Here is a 25883-nt window from a genome sequence, read left to right as displayed (position 1 = left end):
AATAGAAGGCTTTGCTCTGCATATAGACCACCTGCACCACTCACGAACATAAAAGCACCCTTAGCCATAGCATGGGTCCGAATTTTGATCGCGGTGAACACGAAAAAAAATTTAAAGAATTCTGGTTCTTTATTATATTTTAAACATCAAAACAATAAAGATACACACTAAATACTTATTTTTCAATCACACTTACTTCTTCAATAGCGTGATACTTAACAAGGTTAATTAATATTATTCTTGTTAAATATTTTTGACAAATTAAAATGATATAAATTTTTTGTATTCATAATATCTCTTATAACAGAAATTTGAAGAGAATATAATGCTTTTTAATCAATATCATTTTTGTATTCTTAATTATTTCGCCACACATTTATAATTAAATCGCATCTAAGCATTATTTAATTATACTTTTTATGCTAATTTGAATGAATTTGCAGCTTCATTTTTAAATGACAAATTATCCTTGCAATCGTGAATTAATTTATTCTTTTTTAGATTGAGTAAATTGAGAAATTTGTCACAAAGTGCCTTTTCCATATCAAGTTTCAGATTCAAAAATTCTTGCGTGTCTTTGAGACACTTTTGATATTCCTTTTCGATATTTTTACATCTCCATTGCCACTGGTTCGCTTTGCATTTCAAGTGTTTATTTACGGCAAGCAGTACTTCTATTAAATCCGGTTGTACATTTTTTGGTGATGTTTCTACTTCTACTGGTAAAAATCCTTCTATAATAATAGTATCTGAAGTTTTTCGTTTCCAGTAGAAAAACCCACTCTTTAATTCGTAAATGTAGTCAGGTCTTTGCTCGGATAAGCAATGTTTCGTATTTTTAATATATTCTTTCTCGGTCATCTGTAAATTTCTACTAAAACTTGCTAAACGATTTGGTGAAAATTTACCTTTCCATACCTTATCATTTCCATACAAATACATTTCAAACGAGTGACTTTGCCATCCAATCATCAAATACAGTATTTCTCTCTTTGTAAAAATTTTTGTCACTGTTATTGCATCTTCAAAATTCATTTTCAATGAATTTTCCTAATTCTGGCATTGAAATTAATTCAATAGTCACTTACTCATAATTTTCGATTTTTATTTTTCTTTAAACATATTGAATTCATTATTAGTCGTTTTTTATGTTAGATGCTACAATTTATTTTAAATCAATATCATTTTTACTACAGCTTTCCTTCAAAATTAGTTTTGAATGATATTAAGTTGACAGCTGTTATTTTCATAGTCTTCTTTGAGTAGCTGTTCATAGTTTTAGAAGGTTTCATTGTAATAATTTAATTAATTAATGATCAAAACCCTCAGTCAAACATATATTATGGTACCTATATATACATTTGTACAAATATTTAGGCGATTAGCGATGCGAATAACGCACATGCATATTATGATTATCAGTGTCTATTCGCCTTAACATTCACATATTGATGTTAGAGGTTTGTAGACCACCAATTAAAGGGAAATACAAATGTAAACATGTAAACGATGATTCACGTTGGCACACATATACGAATGTTTCATTCTGTTTCATTGAATATCATCGAATCACAAGTAACGTGAATAGCGAACACCAATGTCTATGGTGAATTCGTGACAGATGTCAAGATCAAAGTTGAAATTGACAAAATAACCTATAAACTTAGTTCCAAAGAGCTTACTCCTTATAGTTCGTAATTCGTATTTGGTGTTTTGATTTTGTTCATGTGTTTTGAATTTTTGGTGTTAATTTTACTACAATATTAGTTTTATAAACGATGGAAAGTAGTGACAATGAAAAAGAAATTTCAGATGTAGATGATAATGAAAGAGTAAGTACTTATATCAATTTCTTTAGGGATAATTAAATGTTAATAGTTATCCTGAGTTTATATTGTTGAAGAATTTATATTGTATACAATTTTATAATATAACTAAGTAGGTGAGTTAAATAAAATTTCAAATTTCAGACTGCTATTAGACAAGAGTTATCCAACATGACGTTTGAAGAGCTCCAAAAATTAAAAGAAAAAATTGGTGCCAAGGTTTACAAAGAAGTTGTGTTTGGTAGAAATAAAAATACTGAAAAACCTAAAGTGTTCACAAGAGAGAATAAAAATAGACCTCGGGAAGTAAGTGCTAAGAAACCAGTAAAAATGCAACTTGATATTGGTGCTGTGAAGAAAACAGAAGTGCGTGACCCGAGGTTTGTTTTCAGCATGTACTTTGGCATTACCACTTTTTCTTATTTTATTTTTAATGTTCAAATGTCTCTATTTGCCTCAATACTAAATACAAGTAGAAAACAAATGGTACAATATATTTTGTTTGCCAGGGTTATTGACATGCAAAAACGTTGTATATTATTGTAGAACCATAAATTATTTAGTATTTCATATTCAGTGAAGAGAACTATGCTTATTAATCAATATGTTAGTCTGTAGTAAATCCAAACTATAATTTGTTTTCAGATTTGATCCACTATGTGGTACATTTGACAAGAAGCAGTTCACCCAAGACTACGGTTTTCTATCTGATATGCGAATGAATGATATGAAAGCTATCAGGAATGAATTAAAACAAACCACAGATCCAGATAAACAGCTCAAGTTGCGGAGACTTCTGCAACGTTTGAAGGATAAACATAGAGCCAGTAAGAGAGAGAAAATAGAGAGGGACAAGAGAAGTAAAGAGATTGAGCATGTGGAACATGAATTTAAAGAAGGCAGACAACCACATTTTAAGAATAAGTGTAAGTTTCTTTTATTATTCAAGTAGACTTTTTTGTGATTTTGAGTTCAAAAATTCAAATGATTTTTTGTTTAAAAATTAACTTTGTAATCTAATGTTTTGCTATGAAGAAAAATTCAGTTGGAATATAGTCTAAACTACTTACTGGATTTGGCAATATTGTTTCATTGTGCGAAGTAACCTAATTGCAACCTTAGTGTTTGTAAAGGTATATTTGAATTTTGAAGCACACTAGTTAGTCCGTTAGTCGAGAAAATTTATATTATCTTTAATTGCTTTTTTACAGCGGAATTGCGAGTGGAGTCCTTAGTGCAGCAATATGAAGAACTGAAAAAGAAAGGGTCGGGCAGAATACAGCGTCACCTCAAACGCAGACAACAGAAGATTAAAAAGAAGTCATTCAAAACTCCAGTAGGTGTTGAATGATGTTAATTTTAAGAGTGTTTTATTTTAATAAAAGTTATTATGACAATGTTTGTGTATTATTTTACGGTAAGTATATCTATAAGTCTACTATTTCATCAGCCCATCTGGCCCTTGGTCGACCTCTTGTTCTGGTGCGTCTTGCCCATAAGTAGTATTATTTTTTTCGAAAATCCTCTAAAGAATGCTGGTGTATAGTTAATCAATAATAACCTCGAATTTTATTCGTAACTACCTGGATACGCGGTTTTCCCGAGAAAGGCATGTACTGAGGCATTACCAATTTTACACATTTTATTTTTAAAATTATAATAAATATAATAAATTTCTCTATTTGCTCAATCTATATAATTCATGCATTGATACAAATCCTTTCGGTGGTTTTCACGTGAATGAGTTTCAAACATCCATGCTTATTTAAAAACTTTCGCGTTTTTAATATTAGTAGGATTTCTTTCGTAAACATATTGCAATAGGAAATAATATGATCAAGAACTAAAGTAACTAACTACCTAGGTCCTAGGTACCTATAAAAATATTTATTTTGATAGCTTCGGTTTGGTGTACGTACGTCACAGATGTGTAATATCTCTCCACCATCTAATTTTCACGTTTTGGCCAGCCTTAATAAATGAAGGAAGAGTCAGTATCTAATCTAACTCAAAATTTGTTTGCCTTTTGCTACAACAAATAAAACACAAATTATGACATGACAATAAATATTCTTATTTTATTAATTCGTAGCATAAGTTAAGTTTAATTAAAGATACATCCGATGAGGTAGGGTTGGTCTGTGAAGTAGATGTGCATGGTGACCACTCCGACGTTACCAGCCAAGTTGTACAGGCACTCCGGTCCTTCAGGCACGATCATCTGGAGAAAACAATAATTTTAAAAATATTAATATTTCCACTTAATTAGTTATGTTTATATAAAGTTTGATTGAACACGATGTTATCTTTTTCTTTCATAATTAGCTAATTAGAGATTTAACTTATTAATCTTATAAACAAACGGTAGACTAGACGAATATCTACCTATAAATACTGCGCTTTCCCACATAAACTAAAATGTCCAATAAAAAAGAGATTTTCTTTAGAAGTAGATCGATAGAAAGTCGTATATTGCTTACATCGTAGAAAAATGTATGTATGATTAGGAGATTAAGATTTCACTTACTCTGACAGCAGATTCAGCTGGTCTCTCGAACCAGTCGCGTCTTCCGTCAATCAGTTGCAATTTGCCGACGGTGAGGAAGCCGAGACCTTCGAGCTTGCCCGAGTTGACGAGAGGGAACCAGGGGAAGATGCCCTCGGACGTGCATTCTGTTTCTTTGGTCATGTTGTAGTAGTAGTGACGACCTGGAAATATGCTACTGTTATACAAAATGTTCCTGTTTTGAGGTGGCACAAGTCAAGGTTTAGTAACATATTATGGGCCAATGCCCACGACTAAGCATTAAGAAGATGTCATCCAAATTAATTATCGAAATAGCGATTTTTTATATGATTTTTTTAGTCTGAAAATTGATGCTTAGGTTAGATAGTATACCTAGGATACTTTTTCAACATATTTCTTGGGGAAATTACAATAACAATATGCAATATACATATATACAATAGGTATATAAATAATTGCAATATAATAAAGTTCGTTGAAGCCATTTATTGTTCCAACATGATTCACGTGGATTAATTTATCGATTTGAACGACCTGTAGGTATTCAGTGAGCCCTCAGGCGTTTCCAAAGCCAAATAATATGAACATGACAGAAACATTATTCCTGTGTATGATATTGTACGTTTCAATTTTAATTTATTGGTTGGGATATGTTAACAATTTTGCAGTTTGAATATTTTCGTATTTTTAGAATATTATCCGCGTAAAGTTTTTATGCCATCGTAACTACATTCAATTTCGATGTACTTACCTAGTTAGTTAAATAAAATATATATAAGTAGATCACAGATTTCTTTTTCTGTTTCTTGTGTATGACGTAACTTTTTAGTAGGTATAGGTCAAGTAGTTACATACCCATCCATAGGATACAAGCTTGTTTCGTGAAAATGCTGTTTTCGATTTTCTTAGCATCTGCGGGAATTTCAACCATTTCTTTGTTGATACCGCTGACCCATATGGCGTCTTCACTAAGGACGTCGATGTTGCCCGAAGGTGCAATGTCTTCATTCAGTTTTGAGCTTGCTGAAATAATATATTGTTATTTTCTAAATAAGTTTCTTTTATTCATAAATTGGGTAGTTAGTTAAATGTTAAAAATACTTATGTAATGATGATTCGAAAGTGCTACTAAATAGTACCTAGTCTAATTGAATAAATGAATGTTTGAGTTTGAGTTTATCCGGTATCAGCGTTCTGACCATCATTTTTCTTTTTGTCCGACCCGAAATTTTGTGGGTCATTTGTAAGAAATTGTAACAGGATGGCGGTTCTACAGGGGTCTTAGTACACAATGATTAAAAGAAAAATGATGGTCAGAACGCTGATACCGGATACCTTAAGATACTGTAATATAAAATGTTACAGTATCTTAAGGTAAAATATTATAGTATCTTCACCGCGTGTGACGCGCTTCAGTCCTTATGTGAAATGCCATAAAATTATAATTAAGAAACTGCACTTACTCTCAGACACAAAGAACACTTGCGTCGTCCAGAAGGACTTCTGTGTTTCACTAGCAACTGGTGTCGGGTTCCATTCTGTGTAACCTTGTGTCTCCCAGTCGAAAACGGCGTCCGAAAATTCATCTTTGGCGAGCTAAAGAATATTAAGTTCACATATCATGAATGATTCCTATATTTAAACGAATATTGAAAACTATTCGATTTCAGAAACAGACTACAACATAATAAAAATAGGTACCAGTAACCAGGTATCTACCTACTATCTACTACCTACCTACGTAATATACCTAATATTGCAAAGTATTTGATTTGAAGAAAAAAGACAATACGTTTATTCACGAATAGGTAGGTACAACTACAAATTTTCACTTATAACCCATTGACCACCGGGCACCGAGCGGCCCGATCGGGCCGCGACACAATAGATTTTCTATTGTGTCTGTGATCCGGGGACTGAGGGATTAATATACCTAATAAAGGGTGATTTTTTTGCTGGTTTCTTTTTGGCAATATAGCCCAGTGAAATTAGGTAAAAAAAGGGGTCAACCTCGGAATGAAAGATAATAAGCTGGAAATTGGTAAAAACCTTTGTTTTGGTACCCTAAATATTGTCTCAAAAGTCACAAATGCTATCGTGTCCGCGTCTTAAGATATTGAAGGTCAAAGGTCACAAAAAACGATTTTTCGCGAATATCTCGGTTCCTATTGCTTAAATGATATTTTCACCTATTATGAAAGTTGGAGAGTATAAAATTCTCTACAACTTTTGTCTAAACTTTTTTGTTATACGATCAACCGTTTTTGCGGTAGAGCGCGAAGAGTGCGCAGCGTACAGTCATATATGAGCTAATGCAGGGTCAAGCGTGAGTTACGGTTATAATTAAAAATTATAATTATTAAGCAATGCCCATTATTTCTGTACTTATTCTTAATTATTATATTTAATTATTCAACTATAGTATATTATTAATTCTGGATTATCTATTTTAGTTATATTTTAAAATAAAAAGACAGTAAGGAAATATATTTTAGATATATCTTTATTTTTCACTAGCGGGCCGCCCCGGCTTCGCCCGTGGTACATATTTCGCAATAAAAAGTAGCCTATGTCCTTTCTCGGGTATCAAAATATCTCCATACCAAATTTCATGTAAATTGGTTCAGTAGTTTAGGCGTGATTGAGTAACAGACAGACAGACAGAGTTACTTTCGCATTTATAATATTATGAGATTGATATGTTGACGGGCTGCTACACTTGTTGGTGGAAGTGTTGACAATTGTACAGGTTTATTTAGTTTTGTTAATTTGATGAATTGCGTGTAGCGGAAATAATCAAGGTTGTCCTCAGATTCTGGAGCATTATATAATGCCAAAAAGATGCGCACTCCATTTTAAAATAAAGTTTGTACGGGGCAGTTTTCTTGTTGAAATACTTCCACCAGTTTATCCAAATTGGTAATTTTCTCCAATGCTCTAGTAACAGTTTTTTTTCTTTTTTTAAATCGGCTATAAATAGAAATGATCATAGGGTAGGGACAAGTATTTCCAGTTATATAAGTATTTAAAAATTTACACGTTTTAAAGGAAACATATATAATGTCGTTTTATTTTAAAATATAACTAAAATAGATAATCCAGAATTAATAATATACTATAATTGAATAATTGCTTAATAATTATAATTTTTTGTCAATAATTGACTTTATACAACGTACTGATAACCGTAACTCACGCTTGACCCTGCATTAGCTCATATATGACTGTACGCTGCGCACTCTTCGCGCTCTACCTCAAAAACGGTTGATCGTATAAAAAAAAAGTTTAGACAAAAGTTGTAGAGAATTTTATACTCTACAACTTTCATAATAGGTGAAAATATCATTTAAGCAATAGGAACCGAGATATTCGCGAAAAATCGTTTTTTGTGACCTTTGACCTTCAATATCTTAAGACGCGGACACGATAGCATTTGTGACTTTTGAGACAATATTTAGGGTACCAAAACAAAGGTTTTTACCAATTTCCAGCTTATTATCTTTCATTCCGAGGTGAAACCCCTAATATGACTGGGCTAATACTGTTTTTGATAGATCACGCGTGAATCGTGTCTTGTGTCTTTATCAAACTTGTTCAGTTTGGTCTATAATTTAAGCATGAATCGACTTACGAACGAACAACGCTTGCAAATTATTGAATTTTACTATCAAAATGCATGCTCGGTTAAGAGAGTGTGAAGTCGGTTAAGAAGTGCGCGATGCACTTCTTCGATTGGCGATTTTTTTTTTGCCCAAAATGGAAGAATTGGACATGTCTCACATGTGGTTTCAAAAAGACGGTGCCACATGACACACGGCACGCGAAACAATAGCCCAATTGAGAGCCGTCTTCGGCGAACAGTTTATCTCACGTTTTGGGCCCGTCGATTGGCCGCCTAGATCGTGTGATCTAACGCCTTTGGACTATTTCTTATGCCTACAGGGATAAACCAGCAACGATTGACGCACTGGGAGCCAATATTGAAGCATTTATTCATGATATACCGGCCGATATGTTGTAGAGAGTGTGCCGAAATTGAGCCTTGCGAATGGGCCATCTAAACCGGAGCCACGGCCAGCATTAGCATGAAATCATCTTCAAACATTAAATTATATTGATCGATCTATCGATTCCATTATAGATTACAACAAATTTTTCAAATTTTTTGTGTTTTTTTTGAAAATCAAATCCTAACCTCTTAAAAAATCACCCGTTATAAATAAATAAATCATTTATTTTCACATAATAATTTTACATATCAAAGTGACCGCGGGCTCATAAGATAGTAAAAACTGTTTTTCAGGAGCCTGTAAATATAGATTAAGTATAGGTATTCAAAAACAATAATATGAAACTAGTTTAACATTTAATATATTAAGAAAAACTAGACAGTACTTACAGCTATTTGCAGACCAGCGATCTGGCCACTCCTGGTGAAGAAACCGCACAGCACGCGGTCTGGAGGGCAGTACAGGACCAGGTTGGGTCTGGTCGAGTCAGCGCGGGAGGTGATGGACCATCCCTCGCGAATCGCATTTGTTGTCGTCTGGGGAACCACGAAGAAGAAGTCGGATCCGATTCCGATGCCAACATTGAATTTCACTGTAAAATAGGATGATGAATAGTATTGTTCTTTAATTATAGATTTGAGGACTTCGACAAAAAAGATAAAGAATTATTTTGTCAATGTTTTGTTATTGCGGTAAAAGAATATATATAATATAATTTTTAATAAAGAACTTAATAAAGAAACGTTTACAGTAAGTATCTAAATCTTTGATATCCGGCTATATTATATCTTAATTCTTAATATTCTTAATACTATTATAAAGGCGAAAGTTTGTAAGGATTTATGGATGTATAAATGTATGGATGTATGGATGTTTGTTACTCTTTCACGTAAAAACTACTGAACCGATTACAATGAAATTTAGCACACATATAGAGGGTAACTTGGATTAACACATAGGATAGGTTTTATCCCGGAAATCCCACGGGAACGGGAACTATGCGGGTTTTCCTTTGAAAACGCGGGCGAAGCCGCGGGCGGAAATCTAGTAGAACTATATAGTATATAACTATTAGTATTAGTTATAGAACTATTAAACTTCCATTTGTAAACATGAAGGTACACTAGTTACGCATTTACTTATTTTTAATAAAAAAAAATTAATTACCTCGTAAACCACGGCTGAGAGCATCTGAAATATAAAAATAAAAATATGTTAGTTTGTAATCCAATCCATCACCATGACTTAAAATAGTTTTACAAAGCTAGAAAGTATTAGCTTTTCGTCCAAAAAATAAAATAAACTAAAAGTACAGTCACAAATTAATCTTATCATCGATAGAAATAGTGCACCGTGCACTACATTTAATATAAGTTAATTCACTAAAATACCTAATGTATTAAAGCAAAAGATCACAGTATCTCTATTTTTTTTTAAATAAAACAGACATCAATTCAAGAACACCTAAGGAATATTCATTAAATATATTGATAATTTTTCAGACATAATTTAACGAGCGACCCCTCGCTTCGTCAATATTCCTCATTATTTCGTACTCAACTCACTTTTTAACATAATTAATAATGAGTCCTTCAATAGATAATTTTTGTTTTTATTGTTTTACAAACATTCTGTAGTTTCATTAAAATACGTCTTGCATGCTAGACTATCAATTATCTATAAAATTTCTAATAAAATGTTACAATAATTACTTATGATTATTGCGATTATCCCTAATTACCTAGCTTCAGTAAATTTATTCTTACCGCACAAGGGCGCTGCAGAAGCAAGTATCACAACAGCAAGCAACGACCACTTCATCTTTACTGTTATTTAGTAATAAAGTATTGTTCGTAAATTCACCATATTTATACAACGGATTAAGATTTATCTACAAGATAGAGCTTTGTACATTGATTTTTGACACTAATCCTTTTAATTATCGTAATTAACACGGCTCTCTCGCTTTTCCTGAAAATAGTGATAAGATGATACCTAAAACACGTGTTGTGGGAAAATTTGTATGTATGTATGTATGTTCGTTAGTCTTTTGACTAACGAACATACATACATACAAATTTTCATGTTTATAATATAAGTAGTATGAGTATTGAGTACCTACCATTATTCTTTAACTTTCCCGAACACATTCTACAGTAAAGAGTGACTTCGAAGAGAAGAAAGGAAATTTATTTTGGTTTTAGCATGGAAAAATAAAAAGAATAAAACACATTTGACATGACAATAAAATATTCTTATTTTATTTTTGTAGCATAAGTTTAATTGACGATACATTCGATGAGGTAGGGTTCGTCTGTGAAGTAGATGTGCATGGTGACCACTCCGACGGTACCAGCCAAGTTGTACAGGCACTCCGGTCCTTCAGGCACGATCATCTGGAAAAACCAATAATGTTAAAAATATTTATATTTCTACTTAGTTAATATTATTATGTTTAAAAATTTTGATTGTCACACTTTTGAGAACACGATGTTATTTTTTTTCTTCGAATTAGGTAATTAGAGATTTAACTTATTAATCTTCCATACAAAGTGTACACCAAAAGTACTACAAATAGTGTTGTTACCGCATAAATTAAAATGTTAGTAGATTAGGTATGTAAGATTTACGTACTCTGACAGCAGATTCAGTTGGTCTTTCGAACCAGTCACGTCTTCCATCAATCAGTTGCAATTTGCCGGCGGTGAGGAAGCCAACACCTTCGAGCTTGCCTGAGTTGACGAGAGGGAACCAGGGGAAGATGCCGTCGGACGTGCATTCTGTCTGCTTGGTCATGTTGTAGTAGTAGTGGAGACCTGGAAATATACTACTGTTATACAAATTGTTCCTGCTTTTGAGGTGGTACAAGTCAAGGCTTAGTAACATATGTCTAGTTTTTTTTTCTTAAACGACGTACCAATGCGATTTTTATATGATTTTTGAGTCTGAACATAGATGCTTAGGCTAGAGAGCGTTACATGCTACTTTTTTAACATATTTCCTGTGAGAATTACCTTTGACCACATACCCGGGCGAAGCCACGGGTGGATACTTAGTATCAAATATGTAAAAAACATTGCAATTGCAACATACTAAAGTTCGTTGAAGCTTGTTCCAATATGATTCACGTGGATTCATTTATCGATTTAAACGACCTGTATTCAGTGAGCCCTCAGGCGTTTCCAAAGCCAAATATGAACATGACAGAAACATATTATTCCTGTACCGTACCTATGATATTTTACGTTTCAATTTCAATTTATTGGTTGGGATTTTTTTTTGATATTTTCGTAGCGAACTACGAATTTATGTAACTAGGTAAATGGTAAAGGTAAATGTAAAAAAATATGTAATGACGATACAAAAGTGCTTCTAGAAGAAGTTTGAGTTTGAAATTAAATATAGATAAGTAGTTAGGTACTTAGATCACATAATTTTTTTCTTTTTTTCTGGGATATGACGTAACTAACTTTAAAAAACATTTAATCCATTTCCAACCAAGTAAGTAATTAAGTAAATTTTTAATTTTAGTAGGTCTAGGTAAAGCACATACCCATCCATTGGATACAAGCTTGTTTCGTGAAAATGCTGTTTTCGATTTTCTTAGCATCTACGGGAATTTCAACCATTTCTTTGTTGAAACCGCTGACCCATATGGCGTCTTCACCCAGGACGTCGATGTTACTCGAAGGTGCAATGTCTTCATTCAGTTTTGAGCTTGCTGAAATAATATACATATTGTAATTTTCTAAATAAGCTTCTTTATTTTAGATATTAGGATTTTAAATTGTTTATTCAATATAAAAACTGTCAAGATATAGGAGCATAATATACCTAATCATGTTTAAAAAAGGACAAATTTAAACAAGCATTTCGTTTCGAATTTTTATATGAACTTATGTGAAATGCCATAAAATTATAATTAAGGAGACACTTACTCTCAGACACAAAGAACACTTGCGTCGTCCAGAAGGACTTCTGTGTTTCACCAGCAACTGGTGTCGGGTTCCATTCTGTGTAACCTTGTTTCTTCCAGTCGAAAACGGCGTCCGAAAATTCATCTTTGGCGAGCTAAAGATAATATGTTCACATGTAATTATTATGATTGCAATAATTTCATGAACGATTCCTATATTTAAACGAATATTGAAAACTATTCGATTTCAGAAACAGACTATAACACAATAAAAATTAATACCAGGTACCTACTAAGTAGATATGTAACATGTATTGCAAAGTACTAGTCCGGGATACATCGTCCATTTTTGCAAGTGATTACTATCAAGCTAATTTTTCGTGAGTAGCTTTATTTTGATGAGATGCCCAATAATTTCATGTACAAAACTCTCGATTGTGGTAGCTACCAGAGGAAACAAGGATAAAATATTTTGATTTGATGGTTCTCAAATATTAATTACTAACTGAATGTTTTTTTTTGTTCAATCTCAAGATAATTATCTAAATTATTCGAAAAAATATTTGTCCTACAAAATCTATGGTTTGATCAAAGAGTCCCCCTTTCCAATGTGTATCGATAACGAAGTCATCATAAATGATTACTAACCAGCTGATTTTTTTATTTTCACTTATTTAATACTTATATAATTCAACAGACATATTGTCCTACAAATTGCGTAATAAATATTTGAGAACCGTCAAATCAAAAATTTTTATCCTTGTTACCTCTGTAAGCTACCACAATCGAGAGTTTCGTTCATGAAATTATTGGGCATCTCATCAAAATAAAGCTACTCACGAAAAATTAGCTTGATAGTAATCACTTGCAAAAATGGGCGATGTATCCCGGACTATACCTATTTAATTTGAAGAAAATACGTTTATTCACAAACTAGCTTACCACCTGCGGCTTCGCCCGCTTTGTCTAAAACCTTCCTCTTGAATCACTCTATCTATTAAAAAAACCGCATCAAAATCCGTTGTGTAGTTTTAAAGATTTAAGCATACAAAGGGACATAGGGACAGAGAAAGCGACTTTGTTTTATACTATGTATGTAGTGATACAACTACTTAATTATTATAATATCTATAGATTGAGTAGGTATTCAAAAACAATATAAAGATTTAATATATTAATAAGCACTTACAGCTATTTGCAGACCAGCGATCTGGCCACTCCTGGTGAAGAAACCGCACAGCACGCGGTCTGGAGGGCAGTACATTACCAGGTTACGTCTGGTCGAGTCAGCGCGGGAGGTGATTGACCAGCCATCGCTAATAGCATTGATTGTCGTCTGGGGTACCACGAAGAAGAAATCGGATCCGATTCCGGTGCCAACATTGAATTTCACTGTAACATAAGTGATGAATATTAGTTATAACTTTGGACCGTATATATGTATTATAGATCTGAGGACTTCGACAAAAAAAGATTAAGGATTATTTTGTAAATGTTTTTATTGGTAATAGAATATGTGTTTAATAATTATGAAACGGTTACAGTAAGTTTCTAAAGCTTTGATTTTCGGCTATTAGGTAAAGTTATAGAACTATTTTATTGTAGCCCTGCCTTCCAAACCAGAGGTCATGGGTTCGATTCCCACCCGGGGCAAGTATTTGTGTGATGAATATAGATGTTTGCTCTGTGTCTGGGTGTTGAATATCTATATTATCATTTAAAAAATAAGTATATATCAGCCATCTGGTTTCCATAACACAAGCGAAAACTTAGTAGGTATGGGATCAGATCACGATCTGGTCACGGCACGCTGTGTGTGAAAAATTGTCCTGAAAATATTTATTTATTTTATTTCCATTTATAAACAGGAAAGTACACTACACATTTACTTATTTTTAATAAAAAAATATAATTACCTCGTAAACCACGACTGAGTCTGAGAGCATCTGAAATATAAAAATCAAAATGTTAGTTTGAAGATATCCAATTCATCATCATGACTTAAAATAGTTTTGCAAACCTAGAAAGTATTAGCTTTTATTTTCGTCAAAAAAAAATGAAAGTATTACAGTCACAAGAATAATATGAATTGTTTAATTGATAATGAATATTTTAAATATTCTTATCATCGACGGGATTAGCTTAGATCATTAAGTTACCTACTTAATGATCTAAGGGGATTAGTGCACCGTGCATTATATTTATATCCACTGAAATACAGTAAAAGATCACAGTACCTACTTATGTCTAGTTTTTTTAATAAAACAGATATAAATTCAAGAACACCAAAGGAATATTCATTGATAATTTTTCAGACATAATTAACGAGCGACCCACCTTCACTTCGTCGTTATTCCTCATTATTTCGTACTCAAGTCTGTATATTTTTTTACCTAAATCTTTATTTAGGTAAAAAAATCTCTTTAGTCCTTCAATAGATAATTTTAATTTTGATTGTGTTTTCATTAAAATACGTATTGCATGCTATACATATAGTCTACTACGACGACATGCTAGATTTCTAATAATATGTGATAATAGTGACCTATGATTATTGCGATTATCCCTAATTAGCTTCAGTAAATTTATTCTTACCGCACAAGGACGCTGCAGAAGCAAGTACCACAATAGCAAGCAACGACCACTTCATCTTTACTAATAATTTAGTAATAATGTATTGTTCGTAAATTCACCATATTTATACAACGGATTAAGATTTATGTACAAGATAGAGCTTTGTACATCGATTTTTGACTAATCCTTTTAAATATCGTGATTAACACGGCTCTCGAACGCTTTTCCTGGAAATAGTGATAAGGTCAAAAACACGTGTTGTGGGAAAAAGTATCACAACTTTTTATTCAGTTACCTACTACTTAGAAGCAATACATCCATACTAATATTATAAAAGCGAAAGTAACTCTGTCTGTCTGTCTGTTACTCAATCACGCCTAAACTACTGAACCAATTTGCATGAAATTTGGTATGGAGATATTTTGATACCCGAGACATAGGCTATAATTAGGATACCTATACATAGGCAGATACATAGGCTACCTTTTATGGCGAAATATGTATCACGGGCGAAGCCGGGGTGGACGGTGGACCTCTAGTACTGCATAATTTAATGTACTGTAAATGCGAAATTGTTTACCTGTTGCGGTATTATGTATGAACCGCTAAATCGATTTGGATAGTTTGGATGTAGATATTTGGCAAATAAAATAGGCTTATGTTTTTATCGCCCTACATAACATAATATGATCATCTTTTTTATGTCATGAAAATACAACTCCATGGGAATAAGACAGGAGATACAAATTATAAACATGGGTTTATACCCATGTTTAGTGGTTAAGGTTATCCTTGGCATAACCACGGAATATGTAGGTACATAGACCATTATAGGTTATATGTTTAAGGTCATTAAATATTTATTTATTTATTATCTAACTTAGGTTAGTTAGATGGAAAATCCTGTGTATTGTTTCCTAGTTTCTCTACATATTATATCCATAAAATCATGTTTAAATTTTAAACTAATTAGGGATGTTATTTAGATGAAGGTGATTTAAACTTAACTAATAGGTGTGTGCACATCTTTTCATTCTAAATATCAACTAAGTGTATCGTTTACAAGAACTTTGTATGTCAGGGAAATCGACCTACCTAATTGAAAACTTTTACATGAATGGTAGACGGTGGTTTCTTGTTCTTTTCTTTGTGGTTAGGTTCTTTATATTATGAATAAATGAATAAATAAAACAACTATCGATCATTCAACGTTTATTACAAAGGAATTATCATAATTATTATGTGAAAATGCTCTTCACTTCATCGTAGACTTTGCTTGCGTATCTGTGGCCGGTTAGTTTGATTCTGTCGATGATGGCGGCGGGCTTTATTGAATCTCCGGGTCTGTAACAACATAAATAAGTACATCAATTTTATTCTATACTAATTATTGAAGAAAGAATAGATTTCTTTTATTTATTTGAACGATGGTTGGACTTCAGATAATTTCGTATATGCATGCTGCATGTGCATGTTTTTTAATCTCTAACGAACTGCACAATCTCGGCTTTAATTTCCATTTAATGCATATGTCATAAAGCTCATGAGGAATACGGTGTTCCGTGTGGGCAATCGTGTGGGTACTTAATTCTCTGAATGAAATAAAAAAGCATTGCAAAATTATTGATTAGATTAGTATTTTGATAACCATAAACTTACAAGCAACGGATGTTCCAAGGATCATCAATGAAGTAGATATGAAGCCCGATGCCATCATATTTCGATGCGTTGTCCAGATAGCAGTCCGGAGCGAATGGTACCACCATCTGAAACTAATATCTGTGCTAATATTATCTACATAATAGTTGATGGATGATTTTTTTTGAAGAGAAAACTTCTTTAGCGGCGTTGAGCACTTTTCCTGTAATGGGGATAAAATCTTAAACTCGCGTCAGGACACGTGACCTGATCGAAAAAGCGTTAAGACGGATACCATTCCAAAATATCAAACATGCTCAACGTTAATAATCAAGTTTTCACTTCTGCCGGCACTCCCGGAGTGCAAACCGTCTTTTTTTATTGAAGATTAGTCACATTTAAATTCTTTGAAGACGGTTTATTTCTTTGCAAAAAATGATTATCTACATATGTTTTTAAATCTGTTTAACGTAAGGTATCTCCAATAATAAAAGGGCAATACGCAACATAAAAGGTAAGGAAATTGGATAGAGTTGACGACAGCAACATAAAACATAGGTACCTATTTATGATTATGGAAATAGTAATTCGTACAAAGGTCAAAGTACAACGGTGAAGTTCAATAGGCACCTATGATAAGTCTCATAATCATTTGACAATCTGTTATCCACAATTATTTCCAAGTTTTTGTTTTAATTACACCTCTATTCAAATTTTAAAACGAAGAGATTTGCAAGCAAAGTAGGATAAAAATTGTCGATTCACAGCCATACCATACAAGAGTACACGAAATACAATACTCTTTTGTACGTTCTAAAAAACAGCTAATAAAGCGCAATGTCCAATCATGCAAACATCCTCCTTAAATGCAATTAGACTAATCAGTTCAATTTTATTTAAATTACTACGAACCGCCGCCGGGTCTCTGCCCTTGTACTTCTCGAACCACTCTCTCTTATTGGGTTGTTCGGTGAGCGAGCCGAAGAATTGGAAGCCAACTCCCACGAGGTCCCCGTTGGTGGTCAGTGCGAACCAGGGTAGGAGGTCGTCGCAGCTTGTGTCGCGAGTCATGTTCCAGTGGTAGTGGGTACCTGTAGGTTTGTTCAGTGTAACAAAAGTTGAATCATATGGGGTTTGATGGTGTTTGATGATGGTTATACTTTTAAAGATTCTTGGATAGGCTTATCTAACTAATGTTAATTAAATTGAATTAAAGTTTGCAGGTAGTTACTAATTTGTTTAGTGGGAAACTATCTAATATTTAGATTATTTTCTACACCTGAGTTTAATAATTAATTATTAAAAGTATCAAGTATATGAAGGCTGCGTTTCAATTGTCATTTGTGGCACTTTCTATGTACACTCGTATGAAAATTAAGGAAAAAACCATAAACATGTATTTGATTTTACCCATATTTGGTATGCAGTTTTGCTTCTTGAACAACGTAGTGTTGAGTTCACCCTCAGTGCTAGGGATCCTAATGAGTTGTCCCTCAAGGTCACTGACCCACACGCCGCCATCTTGTAATGTTGCACCGTTTTCCACTTGCGGTCCTGCGCCGGCTTTCAATGATTCTGTAATTTGTAAAGATACATTTATTGAAAAATCCAGACGATTCGATCATAAGAGATTAGCGCGTTCAAATAAACATATAAACTCTTCAGTTATAATATAACATAGTAATAGATTTACCTTCAGAAACATAATACTGTGTAGCAGTCCAATAATCTCTGGCTGGTTCGGTTTCAGTAGCTGGTGCGCGCCATTTGATGAACCTCTTCTCCGGCTTCATGGTTGGAGATTCGAACTCATCAACGGGCAGCTAAAATAATAAACATGTTCGTTATTGTTTGTTTTAACTGTCTTAGCACAAAAAAGCTTTAGACTGCAGGGTTTAACTTTAAGCGCGGGTTGGTTTTGTCGTATTTCACAGAGAACTATTAAAGTGACAGATCCCTGGTTTAAAGTTAGACTGTGTTTAAATTGTTTGGTGGTAAGACATAAATGTCTTCCTCATTTAAAAATTGAGAAATCAGTCTGTCACAACTCACATGGAATAGTGCTTTAGCTCTTAAGTTTCATTTTTAAAACCTTAGATACTTATATTCATCTAATTTTCCTAATTTTCATAAGAAAATGATATATATATCTTTGTGGAATGTTGTGTTCAACGAAATTATTTTTTTTTTGGTGACTGAACATGAAATTGAACACCACATTTGTGATTTTGTCGCAAGATTGTGAATTAGAACTATTATTCGATACCACATTAAAAAATGTTATAAATAAAGGGGAATATTCAAAATAATATCAGTTATTATTATTATACACAGTTGAAATCATTATCTATGCACATCAACGATTATCGTAATTAAAATGTAATCCAATAATTAATTTATTATAGATTTCCACTGTCCATGACGTCTTTGACGTCATATTAAAAAATTTATGAATAAAAATATAGCGAAATGTGAGGATTTTAGCGAAATGCGAAATGGGAGGAATTTGAAAATTTACAGGTAGGTGAGGTAAGAAAGCACGGGTGCTACACATATAATATAATATCGCGAGCCTCCTGACATTCCTTTGAAAATTTAAACGTGAAAATATTATTTGGCTTGTTCTAAAACATTTCCTCTATCTAAAATTTTAGTTTTCATGTCCACCAACGCATAATTTTCAAGGTTGGAAGGTAGGTGGTATTCGCGTAGTTTTTCCTACTTCCATGTATTCATCAGTAAACACATGAATCAAAATTACATCCAATCTTTGGATACTAATCAATTTTATAAATAATCGTATGTTTAAGTCGTTTATCGATCGATGTTTATTCTATAATATTATCATGTCTTAAGAATTTTTTTGATAAGTGCACTAAAATTAAAAAATCTCACAGCATTATGTGATTTAGCTTTATCAGATAATTACATGATACCAATGACATAATAAACAGGCTTAACGAGATATTTTCTCGTTTAGCAACAGATTAAGAATAGATTCAGATTCGGTAATACTTTTTATGCAATATTAATCGACTGACTAGTTTTTCATCCGCGGTATCTTTCGCGTAACTTAAAAAAATTATGTGCCAACTTTACCGTTCCTCTTGAACCACTCTATCTGCATAACACTTTCTTGCGTAGTTTTAAAGATCTAAGCAAACATAGTTACACACACAGAGATAGCGGGAAGCCTATAGATGATAGATAAATCTAATAGAAACAATACTGTTGTTACGGTTGGTTTGTCATGTATAGTTTTAATCTCGTAATCCTTTAGATCAGATTAATAACGAAAATAATGTTTATCTAATCCGTATCTTTAATTAAAATGTAACATTAAATTAAAGACCTACATGTTTGGCTACCAATTTAAAATTTAGTAAGGAAAAAAGGAAATAAATACATAGATAACGATGGCCAATTTTGGCTCTCCTAAGTTATGCAAACTTGAATTAAACTATCATCCCGACCTGGTCCAGAAAATACCTACTGTATTGTTGTAAACAATATTAACCGGGCTATGCCAAGTTTACATGAAATTCTTACATTTTTGTTCCTGAAAAATTGTAGAGTGAGCTCAATATTGCTTAGACATGTAACATTTAACAAAATTATATACATAATTGCTTCCGTTTTCTGTGTGTTCTATGTACCTAATAACAATAGAAAAACAAAACTGAATTGAATTCAAACAGTGTTATTATTTTTAACACGTAATTTGTTTATTTGTTGGGGGTATTATCTATTAAACTATCGATAGAGCTATTGAAGATTTTATAGTCATGTTTAGATAAGATACGTTCATATGTGAACGCCACTAATTGATATATTTTGTTGTGAAATATTAAGAAATAGAGTAAATAAGTTGTTAATAATAAAACAAGTTATACATAGGTACTATTTTGTACTAAAATGTAGCGAAAAAATACGGTAGCTAATACTATCCTATCCTACTAATATTATAAATGCGAAAGTTTGTGAGGACGGATGTATGTTTGTTAATCTTTCACGAAAATACTACTGAACCGATTACATTGAAATTTAGCACACATATAGAGATCAACTTGGATTAATTAACACATGAAATACAAATATTGTATGAGCAAGAAACGAGGCTTATAATTTTATTTTAATTATACATTTTAAATTAAAATGCATTCGCTTAATTATTCGCGTATTAAATTGTGTCATAAAATGGGAAAAAGGTATATATAGACCCATAAATCGGACTCTGATCAGATAGAAACTACACACGAATTGCTAATTGAAGATTAAAATATAAATGTAGTTGCAGAAATAAAATGTATCGTTAGATAATAATTGATATATTGCATGATATTATTATTTAAGGAGGCCGGAATTGATAAGAGTTTAATAGAAATGTAATATGTGAAACTTCTTTAGGCACGTTGAGACTTGAGAGTAAAATTTGAAGGTCGCGTCATGGCAATACCGTCACGTCAAGGATTTTGGTATCTTTGAATCTTGCTAGTGAAGTTTCACTTCTGACACGCGTGCTGGGCACACACGCTCTTTTTTTTGTACATATAACAAACTCTGTCTGTACTGAGTAGATTATTGGTAATTTCTATAAAAATATCATAATTATTGAAATTTCAGGAAGGAATAAAATTGACTCATGTACTTACCTATATTTGCAGGCTACACTGGACATTTTAGTGAAGTCAATTTTCTGATAAAAGAAAAGAAGAAGAAGAATTACTTTTCAAATTGTATACTTACTTTTAAGTGTATTCTTTTGTACTTTGAACAAATGAGTTTTTCTACTCATGTGCTTTGAATATGATAGCGTTTAGGAATTTAAGATTATATCAACTCGATATGCACATTGTAGGTACGTTAATTACAAAAATAGAATGATCTATAGGCTTTTTATCAATCAAAACATAATTAAGTAATTTAATTAGGTAAAATGAATAAAGATTTAATTAAATTGGATGGCATCTGTTAACTGATTATACAGATATAAGTTGATAATGTAATTTATAGCATTATAATATTTCAACGTTCTGAAAAAACCATTTTAATATAATTAATTATATTATTTTCTTGTATGCTAAATTATTTAATTTAACCCTACCGATGACTAGACTGTTGATTTCGGTCCCTTGGTATCCAGAAAATTAAAGTCATTCAATGATTTAACTACATAAAATGTCTCAGCAGAATTAGCAAGCATTGTTTGATTGTCAAACAAATATTAATATAAAAATGTAAACAAATTTTATTAAGTACTAAGAAGGTACCTTATAGGTAGTAAGAAAGTTGTATAGTTACCTATACATAATACATATATATGTGAGCTTTCGTATTATTATAATAAAAGATAGCAATGGAAAAATATATATTTTACATAGAGGGAATATGGAAGATGTTTTTCTAGAACTTAATGCAAGTAACTCAGCTCGTTGTAATAAATTAGATAAACGGTTTGCATTATGTCGCCGAGACCGAATTGACTCATCGTATGGCAAAGTACTAGACTGTAACCGCTAAAGGAACATACATAACACAAAGGGCTTATTTATGAGGGTTTATTCTGGATATATGATTACTGTGTAAAAATAGAATTGCGAGTTTTTGTCTCCATTTGAGTTTAAAAGATGGTTAAATATAAAGATTATGTATTTCTCTCTCTCAAATTATTATATTAAAACTAGCGGTCCGCCCCGGCTTCGCCCGTGGTACATATGAAAAATAGATGTTGGCCGATTCTCAGACTTACCCGATATGCACAGAAAATTTCATGAGAATCGGTCCACCCGTTTCGGAGGAGTATGCAGACTAACATTGTGACACGAGAATTTTATATATAAGCTAAATAGAAACAAGTCACTGTTAAGCCATAAAAATTTAACTTATGTCTGTTAAAAAAGCAGCGTCTAACGTGGTTGTTATGGAATGTAGAGTCGGTTCATAATAATATAAAAGTAACTAGTATTTTTGCTGCGCGATTTGACCCGTGGATGAACCCATGGGGTAAAAGCTTCTTTATTTAGTACATAATGTTATCCTGGAGGTACACTACTAACGTATTACTGCCGAGTGTTACCGAAAAGTAAAATATTAAGATAATATTAATAAGTTTTAAATATCTAAATATGTTAGGAAACTGTCGCCTTAAAATACTTTATTTACGACCGCAATTTATTAAAAATATAAAATATTTAAAAGGAAAACAGTAAAACAAATATTATGTTAATCAGGTCAATCACACAATCGTATAAACATCTCTCTGTGTTTATAAACTTCGCAGCTCGTTTGACAAGCTTAGTAAAATAAAATTATAATACAGTAGAACCTCGATAAGTTAAAGTCCAAGGGAAACACAAAATATTTTAAGTTATAGAGGTTTTAAGTTATCAAGGGTCTATCCATTTGTCACTGCTTCTATAGCTTTTAATTTATCAGCATAGGTGAGGGTTGTTAGTTTTCTTTTTGGACTCATTTTAAGCCAGTTTTATCACACAGTAAGTAAAGTGATGTTTCCAGGACAACGATCAAAAACTTATGATGCAAGTAAGTCGTTGTCATAAAGCTAACCGCCGCAAAGCTTTGAAGAATTTCGATAAAGCAAACAATACCTAGGTAATGTATTGTTTACGTTAACAATACATAGTAAACACGTGCAAGCAATAAATACCGAAACCTTTTGTTTTGACACTCTTTCAAAATGACTCATTGACAAAAAAATTTATGTAATAGAGGTTGTGGAAACATTTCTTTAAGTTATTGAGGGCCAATACAGAGATTATTTATTTAAGTTATAGAGGTTGCGTATTTTAAGTTAAAGGGTTTTGGGCTCTGATGGGAAGGGAACATATTATTTTGTGAAGTTACAGAGGTTTTTATGTTATCGAGGTTTAAGTTATCGAGGTTCAACTGTATACTGTTCTGCCCTTTTTCCTATACGGTCCCGTGGTTTTAAACCTGTATATGTTCATGCCAAGCAATTATTATTATCTGTATTAGGTTAAACCAGGAACATTGAAGAAACTTTAATCTGAAGTAACAAAAAATACTGAAAAACTGTTTGAAGCGACTATGATCATTAAAAACAAAACGTGTTCGATGATTATTGAACATCCCGTCAAAGCCTTTTTCTATCACAATATACATCATCGAATATAATAGATTTATTTAATAGCAATACACCCAGTGAAGTCCGAAAAGCGTTTGAGAAGAAGATTAAATTAACCAACAATCGTCGGTAAACAACGACGTTATTTTAAAACGAACACTTACCGCAATTTGCAATCCAGCGACGAAGCCAGCAGCATCAAACAGAGGACACACATAGCGGTCAGTGGAGCAATACAGCCTCAGTTCTGGGAGGGGCCCGGGGGGTCGCTCTATGCGCCTCCACCCCTCGCTCTCAGCTTGCATCGTGGTGCGAGGGATGTTGAAGAAGTACTCCTTGTTCGCTAACGCGTCCGACCATCCGAATTTCACTGCATAATATTGGAGAGTTTAGTGGTTGTTTATGAATATGAACAAAGAACTATAATGAACATCTTTGGCAGTCAAAACGACTACTTTCTTGTAAAATTAAATGTATGGTACATACATCAGTTCATTTTTCGATACGACAAATTTCAGTTTAGTATACCTATCGTTGAGATAAATATCCAGATTTAAAATATAAATTTCGGTTAAAGGTTTGGATACATTACTAATTATTATTGATTACAATATTTAGTTTATAATATTTTAACAGTAGGTATTATATTTTTCGGTAACAATTGACTTAGTTACTACGCAGTTGCAGTAAATATTAAAACATGCAATGTAAATATTGTATCAAATTAAACACTTAACAGTAAGTAGAATAGGAACATTACCTCTTAACCCATTGTACTGGATTCCTGAAATAAAAGTGCATAAGGAATTATAATCATATCAATTTTAAAACGCTACAGTTTCTAGAGATAACATAGGTATTATATGCAAGTACTATCTCTATTATTGCGGGTCACAATGACAAGAGCATACTTTAAACGCATGCTGCATGCACAACAAAACAACGGGTTATCAAGGGTTATTGAAAGTAAATGACATATTTATTTGTACATTTTTTTTACATATAATTATTCACAATTACATACCACTAGCTACCGTCGCAGCGGCTAAAAGAATTAACATAAACTTCATATTAGAGCAAAAGCATCGATACTCAGAGAATCAACTATGTCCGTCCGATGCCAGGGTCCGGACTTCAATGGAAGTTATCAAATTGAATCACTTTATAAGACCCTCGTTTGGAATAGCTGGTCAATTTTAGGGTCCCTGTGTCTGTATACGTAATAGAGCAAAATAAATATGGAAATCTTTTGTATTTTTATTTTTTATTTGTTAAGTGACTTGGAAAGAAAACATCAAAAGCGTTTTAGGGTCTACTTTTATGAGTTGGATTCAAATAAACCTGCCTGGGAAGTATGAATGCCTGACGGAATTATCCTCAATGGAATAAGAGTGTTTATGTTGTGAGACCTATTTGGTAGACATGCGGCAGGAATTAATTCCCGCACCGAAACTAAAACCCGTCTTTCTACTCATGTGCTAAAACTACGGTTATGTATCTCTCGTTTACGAAATTATAAAACTAAACGATGAAAAAAAATAATAAAGTAAAGTCCTTTTTAATAAATTATAATATTAAGCCATAAATTAATAAAAAGTAGATAATTACGAATTAACTCTGTTGTGTATCTTCTTATAATATAAAAATGAATCGCAAAATGTGTTGGTAAGCGCATAACTCGAGAACGGGTGGACCGATTTCGATAATTCTTTTTTTATTATATTCCTTGAAGTACCAGGATGGTTCTTATGTAGAGAAAACATAAATATGTACCACGGGCGAAGCCGGGGCGGACCGCTAGTATGCTATAAAAATCATTTATAAACAACTTTTTGTTCCAGTAGCGATCACTAACACGTAAAATGTTTTCTATAGAGACACGTTACGTTCTAAACATTCTAAAACTCTTTGGAAAAGTATAATAAATAATAAATAAAATAAAATTGATTATTTTAAGAAATTTATAAAGTTACGAAAAGTGTAAAATCTATTACAAACCATATCAATCCCTTTTGTTCATTCATTACTGCTTTAATCTTACAATAACAATGTCTGCAAAATGTCCAGAGAAATATTGAATTGAAAATTAATTAAGTTTTTGAAGCACAAACCGTGGAAATGATATAATTAAATACGACTGCATTGTTACAGTTCCCAGCTCGCCTCGCGTCCCTCGAAGGGGACGTTTTGTACAAAGCTTACAATTCTACCAAGACTGTTTATTGTGTGACTGTGTACTTATTTTAAACGTAAAATTGAAACCTACAACGTTTTACGGAACCCACAT

The 25883-nt window shown here is 32.6% G+C and overlaps 5 protein-coding genes across 6 annotated transcripts; 1 reads left to right on the top strand and 4 right to left on the bottom strand.

The window, feature by feature from the left end:
- Positions 1 to 417: 417 nt before the first annotated feature.
- Positions 418 to 1035, bottom strand: LOC149900497 (uncharacterized). Its single transcript, XM_090112320.1, has one exon. It carries the CDS (start codon positions 1033 to 1035, stop codon positions 418 to 420), a length of 618 nt encoding a protein of 205 aa, XP_089968446.1.
- A 665-nt stretch (positions 1036 to 1700) lies between these two features.
- On the top strand, positions 1701 to 3223 carry LOC149900496 (ribosomal RNA processing protein 36 homolog). Its single transcript, XM_090112319.1, has 4 exons — positions 1701 to 1832; positions 1971 to 2206; positions 2472 to 2752; positions 3038 to 3223. Exons 1-4 carry the CDS (start codon positions 1779 to 1781, stop codon positions 3175 to 3177), a joined length of 711 nt encoding a protein of 236 aa, XP_089968445.1. The 5' UTR covers positions 1701 to 1778; the 3' UTR covers positions 3178 to 3223.
- Positions 3224 to 3922: 699 nt separating this feature from the next.
- LOC149900495 (uncharacterized) lies at positions 3923 to 10184 on the bottom strand. The gene is made up of 7 exons (XM_090112700.1): positions 10130 to 10184; positions 9531 to 9554; positions 8753 to 8955; positions 5817 to 5949; positions 5209 to 5376; positions 4354 to 4535; positions 3923 to 4047 (listed from the first exon to the last, which is right to left on the bottom strand). Exons 1-7 carry the CDS (start codon positions 10182 to 10184, stop codon positions 3931 to 3933), a joined length of 882 nt encoding a protein of 293 aa, XP_089968826.1. The 3' UTR covers positions 3923 to 3930.
- A 458-nt stretch (positions 10185 to 10642) lies between these two features.
- Positions 10643 to 14929, bottom strand: LOC149900494 (uncharacterized). The gene is made up of 7 exons (XM_090112748.1): positions 14875 to 14929; positions 14196 to 14225; positions 13469 to 13671; positions 12302 to 12434; positions 11917 to 12084; positions 10998 to 11179; positions 10643 to 10759 (listed from the first exon to the last, which is right to left on the bottom strand). Exons 1-7 carry the CDS (start codon positions 14927 to 14929, stop codon positions 10643 to 10645), a joined length of 888 nt encoding a protein of 295 aa, XP_089968874.1.
- Positions 14930 to 16052: 1123 nt separating this feature from the next.
- LOC149900493 (uncharacterized) lies at positions 16053 to 24760 on the bottom strand. 2 transcript variants are annotated; one of them, XM_090112316.1, is made up of 8 exons: positions 24621 to 24760; positions 24357 to 24380; positions 23761 to 23966; positions 18185 to 18314; positions 17902 to 18066; positions 17404 to 17582; positions 16513 to 16625; positions 16053 to 16197 (listed from the first exon to the last, which is right to left on the bottom strand). In XM_090112316.1, the coding sequence occupies exons 1-8, from the start codon at positions 24664 to 24666 to the stop codon at positions 16092 to 16094; spliced, it is 969 nt and encodes a 322-aa protein (XP_089968442.1). In that variant the 5' UTR covers positions 24667 to 24760; the 3' UTR covers positions 16053 to 16091. The 2 variants fall into 2 exon arrangements, with proteins under 2 accessions (XP_089968442.1, XP_089968443.1); XM_090112317.1 differs by having other exon boundaries at positions 16513 to 16619.
- Positions 24761 to 25883: the final 1123 nt, after the last annotated feature.

The sequence above is a fragment of the Colias eurytheme genome, chromosome 18, assembly GCF_061535395.1.
Source record: "Colias eurytheme isolate Ceu_HAF_F1 chromosome 18, ilColEury1 Martin Lab GWU primary, whole genome shotgun sequence".
Lineage (NCBI taxonomy): Eukaryota > Metazoa > Arthropoda > Insecta > Lepidoptera > Pieridae > Colias > Colias eurytheme.
Note: the sequence above shows the minus strand (reverse complement) of the source record. Positions and strands in the feature narration are given on the sequence as shown.

Coding starts and splice junctions, on each gene's coding strand:
- LOC149900495 (XM_090112700.1), bottom strand. CDS start 10,184: ATGAAGTGGTCGTTGCTTGCTGTTGTGATACTTGCTTCTGCAGCGCCC. Junction 8,956..9,530: donor TCTCAGCCGTGGTTTACGAG/GTAATTAATTTT, acceptor CCTATTTTACAG/TGAAATTCAATGTTGGCATC. Junction 5,377..5,816: donor AGTGTTCTTTGTGTCTGAGA/GTAAGTGCAGTT, acceptor ATATTATTTCAG/CAAGCTCAAAACTGAATGAA.
- LOC149900493 (XM_090112316.1), bottom strand. CDS start 24,666: ATGAAGTTTATGTTAATTCTTTTAGCCGCTGCGACGGTAGCTAGTG. Junction 24,381..24,620: donor CGCTGCGACGGTAGCTAGTG/GTATGTAATTGT, acceptor CTTTTATTTCAG/GAATCCAGTACAATGGGTTA. Junction 17,583..17,901: donor AAACTGCATACCAAATATGG/GTAAAATCAAAT, acceptor ACAAACCTACAG/GTACCCACTACCACTGGAAC.
- LOC149900494 (XM_090112748.1), bottom strand. CDS start 14,929: ATGAAGTGGTCGTTGCTTGCTATTGTGGTACTTGCTTCTGCAGCGTCC. Junction 12,435..13,468: donor TCGCTGGTCTGCAAATAGCT/GTAAGTGCTTAT, acceptor TATTATCTTTAG/CTCGCCAAAGATGAATTTTC. Junction 11,180..11,916: donor AGCTTGTATCCAATGGATGG/GTATGTGCTTTA, acceptor GTATATTTCCAG/GTCTCCACTACTACTACAAC.
- LOC149900496 (XM_090112319.1), top strand. CDS start 1,779: ATGGAAAGTAGTGACAATGAAAAAGAAATTTCAGATGTAGATGATAAT. Junction 1,833..1,970: donor ATGTAGATGATAATGAAAGA/GTAAGTACTTAT, acceptor TTCAAATTTCAG/ACTGCTATTAGACAAGAGTT. Junction 2,753..3,037: donor ACCACATTTTAAGAATAAGT/GTAAGTTTCTTT, acceptor GCTTTTTTACAG/CGGAATTGCGAGTGGAGTCC.
- LOC149900497 (XM_090112320.1), bottom strand. CDS start 1,035: ATGAATTTTGAAGATGCAATAACAGTGACAAAAATTTTTACAAAGAGA.